Here is an 8,624-nt window from a genome sequence, read left to right on the forward strand (position 1 = left end):
CTTTGAGCGAAGTCAGAAATTAAACATGAAGTCTGAATTAAAATTCTGAGCAGCTGAAAATTTACACTCTGAGCCCCAAAAGGCCTGAATCATCTGATGACACAAATATTTAACAACAGGAAACATCGAGTAACGTCTCTAAACAAGCAGCAGGAGGATTTCACATCACTGTGATTCTGATTTGTTCTGAATTATTTTGGTTTAACCGACAATATTCAACTCTTTTTTCTTTAATGAGCTCATTCCTCGAACTTCTATAAACAAATACACCAATGTAAGATGCAACCAGTTAAAAGAAAAGGCTTTTCTTCCTTTTATTACTTTGCGATTTTCATAAAAAAAAAAAAGTCTGATTGGCTGTGACATCACCCAGCGGAGCCAATAGGAGTGTCCGATGTAGTGGAAGAGAGACGTTTTTGGGAAAGATTTGGCACAGGAGACAAACATGAAGCAGAAACGTCCGGTGAATTATACCCACCAAATAAATAAATAAATTCTTGTCTCTTTGGCTGATGCTTCCACATTTCCAGGAAGTGGCGTCCGCTGTACCTGAGCTGGGGCTCCATAACACACTCTGTTAGCTCTGATTCTGCTGATCAATAATGTATTATCATACATCAGGTTTTGGAAATGAACCTGCCCAGAAGTTAATTATTGTGGGGACGGCAGCGCACTCTTCCACCGCAGTCGATTGTTTTTCATTAGAGGACTTGGAGGAAATTGATCACCAGAAAAAATGAAATGATATAAATATATATGTGTGTGTTATGATTTGTTATGATGGGAGAGGTGAGTGATGAATGTTGGCCTGAAACAGCCAGAGGGCGGATTCATAAATAACACGAGCTGTAATTTGGACGGTACGCTAACTGACGCCGGGTGATTTCCAGCTAAGGGGGGGGGGTCCACTCTTCTGTACACAGTAAATCCCTCATCCTGCTGCTGAGCTCTGACCTCTGACCTTTCCTGTTCAAGGTACCAGCAGGAAAAAAGCTGAATGAAATCTCGTCTTCATTCATGTAATTAAACCAAACGAGTTGATCTGAGTATGTGATGACTCACACGTCAGCCGATCAGCTGATGGAGGAATTATGGGCACTAAAGTTCTTCTGCAACGTGTTCGTATTAGTCGTGTTGTCATTAAAGTCTGATGTTAACGAGTTTTAACTTAAGTGCCAATAACAACAACATGACTCATTTACATGTCGGTCACCATCCACAGCAATAAACTGTCTCTGTCTGTCTCTGTGTCGGCTCCGAGACTACGAGTCCAGTGAGTTTTATCTGAGTAACCTTTCATTCCACGGAAACCTCGGGGACGTTCGGTCTTTGTTGAAGAACTCAGGCCTGTCCCCGTCCCCGTTTCTGTTTAATATCAGCAGTCGACAGAATCCGACATCACAACTTCTTTATCATTTACAAAGCAGAAGAATGACCTTTTCCAAATCACTGACTTTCAACATCCATTTATTTCATAAACTGGTGGAGTCGGATTTCATTTACTCGGTGACGTGATGGAGGTGTGTGTGCGTGTGGAGGTCCTTGCATGCGGCTTCTCTTTTCAAGGGCAGCTGAAGGTGAGCTTCCAGGACTGATAGGTGGGGACCTTCAGGAGCTGCTGAGAGCCGTCCTGTGATATAAATAATAGATTACATTGTCTCTATAGATTCTGCATATATTTTCTCCATACAGATCAGTGTGAGCTGCCCAGAGGTGAGCTGTTTATATGGACCGCTCGCTTGTGTCCACTTGAGAGAGTAAAGTGTTTTATTGAATGTAGAAATCCGGGGAGGGAAAGGTCACTCTCTGCACGTTTCGCTCGAGATGAAGATGAATAGTTTGCATACGGCGTCGCTCACGTGCGCGGTAACAATCTGTGCACGCGCCCAGAAAACGAAGGGAGGTGATCAATCTGTGTTACGAGGGAGAGGGAGCGAAATGAAAGAAGAAAGAAATTTGCTTGTTTCTCCGGAGGAGCTCGGCTGTCTTTCCAAAAAAACCTGCAGAGACTTTATTTGCCGCGGCTGCACTGCGGCAGACGAGGCCGTAAAAGCACACGGAGCGTGGCCGCAAATCACCTCCGGCGGCTGATTTTCTCTTTATGAACAAAGTGTAAACAGGACAGCTCGTGCTCCCCCACTCCTCGACGACTCTGAGGTGATAAATCCTCCTCATCATTTGTTTCTAAATCAGTGAATTTAAATTTCCCTTGAGAGGAATTTGCAGCAAACTGTACACGTGCTGTGGATTTAGCATAAACCTCTTTTCCCCTGAAATATGAGACACATTTTCGCTTCAGTTGGAGGTTCAGGTGGCGAGGGGGGGGGGGGGGGGGGGGGTCTCCAACATCCACCAACATCCTGGAAAAAGCAATGAGGCTGAGACGTTGACGGCTGTTCAGACACCGCTGAGTTTAGTGCATCGACCAGTTTGATTCATCGTCTCCAGCAGGAAGAACCTGATCTGAAGTTTCAGACCGTCCAACGGACTCGTCTCCGATGAAACCCACTTCCTGTTCAGACCTCAAAGGTTCACATTAATTTCTTTCTGAAAACGAACCAACAAGCCGAACCGCTTCGCTCTGAACATAAAATCAATCACGGACTAACCACAATCAGACAGGAAACACTGCTCCTTCACAATAAAACAATCTGTATTGCCTTTAAATGTGAAACAACGAAAACAGGAAGTGACCACATGGTACATTGTGGTGTAAATGAAAAATTACCAAAACAATCCATGAAAGCACACAGAGCTAGCATTAGCTTTAGCATTAACGACATCTGTTTTTTTTTTTTTAATTAAATGAAATTAAATGAATTAAATGAACGAATGATCTGGATGCTCATAAAATTAGAATAAATGGAGCTTTTTTTTTCTAAATTCCAAAAAACTTACATTTTGTAATCCATATAAGAGATTTTTTTTTTGGCTTGAAACATCCAGGAACAGAATCGTGTTCTTCCAGGAAAAAAACTGTAATATGACAAAATATTTTTTATATATTTCAATCTATTTCTCTTCATTTCTTCATTTCTTCATATTTAAACAGCAAAAGAAATAAAAACATACTTTAAGATTTACAAAAGACACCCACAAAAATTTAGACGTATTAAAAACTACAATAATTTAATAATATAATAATATATTTATTTGTATTAAATATATGTAACATATTAAAATGCTGTACTACACAGCCAGCAAATATAAATGTTATTTTTTATCATATCTATATATTTTAGTGCCTTTTTTGTGAGGAAGGGAAATTCATTCCAAATTAAATGTAAATAAGTTTTAAATTAAGTTTTTACATTTATAACATATATATATATGACATTTGTCTCTGTGTGCTGTTGGCTTGTTTGTTGACTATTAAATGAATTGAAACTTTTTTTCTGCTTTAATTCTCTCTCTTCTTCTTTCTTTTTGTGCAGCAGAAACATTTTCTCAGACCCTTCAGAGGTCAAAGGTCAGTTTGACTTGTTCCTTTAACTAGTGATGAGTTTTTAAATAAACTCTGTTTCCTCCTGTCACCTGCCTCAGTGGTGTTCACAGACTCAAACCTGAATACGACATCAGAGCATTTCCTGCAGGTCTCGGCCCTTTACCGCCTCTTTGATGGATAATAGGGACAGAGAGAGAGAGCGGGAGATACGTGCGAGCATTAAATGTGTATTCATCAGGTCTGGCCTCGGCCATTGACGGGCTAATCAATGTTTAGTAATAAGGCTGAATGTGGAATGAGGTGTGGGGGTCCGCGATGGGACGGAGGGGAAAGAGATATCAATTAAGCAGGGAGCTGCAGAGTCCAGGCCCGAGGAGCTGAGACGGCAATATCCCGACACTGGTTCATTAACTAAACAGTGTGTGCTGAATGCAAAAATCCTGCAGCCAGCCCCCCACCCTCTCCATTTACCCCCCCACCCCGCAGCCAGCTCTAAACGGCCGCCATCTTCGATGGAAATGAGGGCGTCGCTGCAGCAGGTAGAAAAACGCCTCTGATCATCCACATAATGAAATATCTCCGAGCCAGTGCAGGAAAATCATATCCATACGAGGCAATAAAGGAAGAGCCTGCAAGTCATGGGAATGTGGGGGGGGGGCAAAGCGGGGGCACCAAACACACTTCCAAATAACAACCAAATATTTGCATACAATGTGCAACAGCAGGTGAATACAAACAGAATCCTTCCTCTGCTGCTGTTTCTTCTTCCATCTATTTACGGAGTGGACTCCACAGCTGACAAAGACAAATTCACTATTTACGCTCAGGGCTCTCACAAGTCCTGGAAAATAATTCAGAACCAAAGTGACGTTCAGGATCATGTTGAGTTCACACACAGACAGGCTGCTGTCAGCGAACGCACCACGAGGTGTTGGAGGACTCACTGCTTAAAAAAGTGATCAGTGAAAGACTGGAAATCTTGATTTAAATTCCTGCAGCTGGACATTAAAGCCCAAACTTCCCAACAGAAGTTCAAGGTTACAGAAAAAAAGAGAACAAAAATCAAAACCGCTCACAACAATGTTTTCTACTTTGGAGGAAATAAAATCCAACCGAGAAAGAAAAAGAATCTGAAGAAATAACTTATTTTTCGCATGTTTCTATGATTCTTATGTTTTTCTGTGGTTGCTTAGGATTTTTATGTATTAATATTATTATTATTATTATTAAATGTGTTTTTCTTGTCTGTGTTGTTTTATTATTTCTCCTCTGAGAAATAATTACAGATCTATGCATCATAAAGGAGAAAAAGGTGAAAACAAGGAGAGAGGAATGTCTGAACCGTCTTCATTTAAGAAATCCATAAAATAATTCAGTCGTCATGCACCAAAACTGGACTTTTCCTCGGCCTGCCTACCAGGAGAACAACATCTTATCATCGATCATCGGTGTAGACCTTAATTTACCAGGAGACAGAGAGATGGGGCCCCCAGTACGGCGGGGGGGCACTGCTGCAGGATTTCGGTAATGAATTAGCCAGCAGAGACGGGAGGACGCTGTGAAATCAGCGGATTGTTCCTTTAACACATCCAAAAAACAAAGATGCTTCTGATTTATTGATGAAGGCAAATCTGGAAGTTTCTGTTTAACACCCCCCAACACACACACACAAAGGTCCTGTTGTTAACATTTATGATCCCGGGGGGGGGGTTTAAAGGGGGAGGAGATCAGTGACACCTTCTCCCTTTGGTAAATGTATTTCACCTTGTTGTTGATGATTAGTCACCCCCCCATTTGTCCGATCTTTGTTGTTTCCATCAGCTGCATCATCATCGTTACTTCAAACTGAGCCGACCTGTTAACCACATTCAACCAGAAACCTCAGCTGACAGTGACCCCCACCGAAGCCCCCCCCTCGGAGCCTCCAGTGACATGGTGCAGGCGTTGCCCACTGCTGCCTTCATGTCTTTAGTGATTTAATTTAGACATATTTTTGCATACCCCCCCCCCACCCCACCCACATTGATTTTGAGGTCATCTCTAGCGGCCACTTTTGCTCCTCCTCACTGCTGGAAGAAAATTTTGACAGCCCCCCGCCCCCCCCCCCCCGCTGCCTCCAAAGTTGCCTTTCATCCCCCCAACGTGCTGCGTCTGACTCATTTGTTGTTTCGCTTGTTTTCTGCGCTTCATCGATTTCTGAGTCGTTTGGAATGAAAAACGAAACAAACAATCAAAAAGGTCCCGAGCAGCCGACGAGGACGGAGACGTGTGTGTGTGTGTGGGGGGGGGCATCCTCCTGGGCCTCAGACCGACCTGCACAGTGTGTGTGTCTGTGTGTGTCATCGAGAACAGCCAAACCCAGAACATGTGCGTCTCTGTGGGGCCACTTCTCCCCCCAACATGCCTGTTGACATCATGGAGAGGCAGCCCGACGTCCACTAGTGGGCGCTGTTTGGCTCCACACAAACACACACACACACACACACACACAATCCTGCCTTATTCAATGTGATTCAGTTGAGCTCAGCAGCAACATCAGGAATAAAATAAAAACACACACAACCCAAAGCAGTCGAAACAAGTTTCACCACCCCCCAATGGAAACTTCAGAAAATTCAGATTTCAATCCAATCTCAAACACACACACTCACACACAGACGGACAAACACAACATGCTCTTACCTGAAGAACACAACCGTTTCCCACAAATAGATCCCCAGCGCGTTCAGTCGGCACATTTTTGCCAGTCTCATTTTGTTTGGAGTGTGTGTGTGTGTATGTGTTCGTGTGGTGGGGGGGTGGGGGGGTGGGGGTGCAGGGGGGTGATGGGGATGGGGGCAGGGATGGGGATGGGGGGATGACAAGGTGTTGCAGGGGAAAGGGGGGAGGGGAGGGAGGGGGGGGTCACACCTTTGAGAGGATGGATTCCTCTCCAGGAAAAAGAAATTCCTTCAGTGTTGGAAAAGGGAGGAGGAGGAGGGAGGGGGGGGTGAGGTGTGTGACCTCCAAGGTAACACAAAAAAAGTGTGTGTGTGTGTGTGTGTGTGTGTGTGTTTCAGATCCTGAGCCGGGGGATGTCCATGACCTCACCGGCCATCAAATCCCGCCTGTGTCTGGTGTCGTGCCTCCAGAGGAGCCGCAGAAAAATCCACAAAAATCAGGACCAGATCCAGATCCAGGTCCAGGACCAGGACCAGGACCAGGAGGGGGGGAGGGGGGGCTCGTCCAGGTTTTTGGCTGTGTGTGTGTGTCTGTGTGTATGTGTGTGAGGGAGGGGGGAGAGGGGAGGGGGGAGGGGGGCAGCAGCTCACAGGCTGCTGTTAATTGACACACAATTACACCCAATTACACTTAAGTCCAGTCTGAGCCATCCGCGGCGGCGGCGCGGAAAAACGGACATATTCCTCCAGAAAAGAGCCAAAAGGACGGCGGGCGGTTCGGCGGCTGCCGGTCAGAGTCTCCGGAGGATCGACCCGCCGCTCATCTGTGTTGTATTCCCTGAATTCCACTGACGGACGCTTCGCTCTGGAGCCGCTCAGACACGGAGGTCTGCCTCCTCCTCCTCCTCCTGCCGCCGGTCCTCGGACTGCCCCCCCCCGGGGGTGAGTAGTAGTAGTAGTGGCACTTGGCTCTGCAGCAGCTCGGCTCAGCTACTCCCATTGTCTGCTGGCGCTCAAGTTGGAGGCGCACCGGCGGCCGCTGCTGCGCTCCGCATCCGCTCCATCGGGGCTCCGCTCCGGCTGGAAAAAGGAAAGAAATCACCTCTTCCTCCTCCTCCCCCCTCTCCCCCCTCTCTCTCTGGGTGGGTGAGTGTTATGAAAAGCTGCAGACCTCCGTGCCGGACTGATGTGGACTCTGTTCCATGGCGGCTCTGCGTCCTGCCCGGTGCGCACACGGACTCTCCGGGCGGCGGATCTCAGTCCGGTTTGTTGCTGCAGTCATTTAGCAAAACTCCGAGAAACGCACCTCGCAGCGGACGGACACGCCCACAGCCGGCCGCCATTGGCCCGACGTGGCCCTGGAGCCCGCCCCCCATTGGCCAGTGGGGGTGTCACTAGCTGGACTTGATCTCTGCCCCCCCCATCCCCTGAGGAGAAATCACTGGAAGGAGAAGTTGGAGTCCGGTTCATGTGAGAAATACATTAAGAAATAAAAGGATGAAGGAGGAAAGTTTTATTTTGTGTTATTTTAGTTTTTTATTGTGACAGTGTGAGTGTGCCTCGTTAGAATCAGCAGACTGATGTCACAGATGTTACATCATCATCGCGCCTCGGGCTGTGACGTCATCACACACGGACTCACTGTGAGCTGACAGCAGTGTTCCTGCTGTCACCTCATGCCATGGATTTCCTTTAACTGGTTCAATTAGAAATACACAGAAGTGTTGTGTGTCTCTTATGGTTGTTTTTGTCTGTTTCCAGATGACCAAAGCGTATTTACTGTTTGAAAGTCACTCATCACGTTCATGCTCCCCAGAAAGAAAACCCTGAAGATGTTAAAATAAATAACATTAATGAGCCGCTCAGTCTCACAACAGAGTTTCAGTTTCTCTCCAAGTGACGAAGAGCAGCAGAGCTCTGAAAAAGTTTTTATTTTTAAAACGTGTAAAAGTGGAGCTTCATCTGAAAAGTGAGGTCTTCAAACCTGAACTGTACTGAAGTCTATGGGAAAATGTCCCTCGTCCTCCCTGATGAGTTTATGGTCTCAGTCTGAAATACAACATGATGTTCATTTTTTAGATTTAAAGGGGAGGAGTTAGGGGGCGGGGCTACTGTGTGTGCTGTACTTCTGGTTCGCAAAAACCAAGATGGCCAACAGAGTAGTCAACCCAATCCTTCCAGTGGCCGAGGCCCTTCATCACCTTTCAAACTAAAAGTACAGCCGGCTCTCTAGTTTTGTGTTACTTTGTTACACAGTTCTTTAAATTGTGTTCGAGAGTTTTGTGTTTTTATCATTATGGTGTTTTAACAGACCTGATTTCACTGTAATATCACTGTGATGTTCTAATAATGTTCTGTAACAGTACTGTCACACTTTCTATTTCTGCACACATGTCTGCACACACACACACACACACACACACACACACATACACACATGTACAAATATACAAAAACACACAAACACACACTTTCTCCCCAGGACCGTTTTGTCCGAAGTGTCCGCTGGAACGTGACTC

General features: G+C 45.6%; 1 protein-coding gene across 1 annotated transcript in view; it reads right to left on the reverse strand.

Moving 5' to 3' along the window:
- Positions 1-6,198, reverse strand: part of glra1 (glycine receptor, alpha 1) — a 65,249-nt gene extending 59,051 nt beyond the window's left edge. The window contains exon 1 of the mRNA XM_029513076.1: positions 6,128-6,198. Within this exon, the coding sequence (XP_029368936.1) occupies positions 6,128-6,198 (71 nt within the window). The remainder of the gene's footprint in view (positions 1-6,127) is intronic.
- Positions 6,199-8,624: the final 2,426 nt, after the last annotated feature.

Source organism: Echeneis naucrates, chromosome 10 (genome assembly GCF_900963305.1).
Source record: "Echeneis naucrates chromosome 10, fEcheNa1.1, whole genome shotgun sequence".
Classification (NCBI taxonomy): domain Eukaryota; kingdom Metazoa; phylum Chordata; class Actinopteri; order Carangiformes; family Echeneidae; genus Echeneis; species Echeneis naucrates.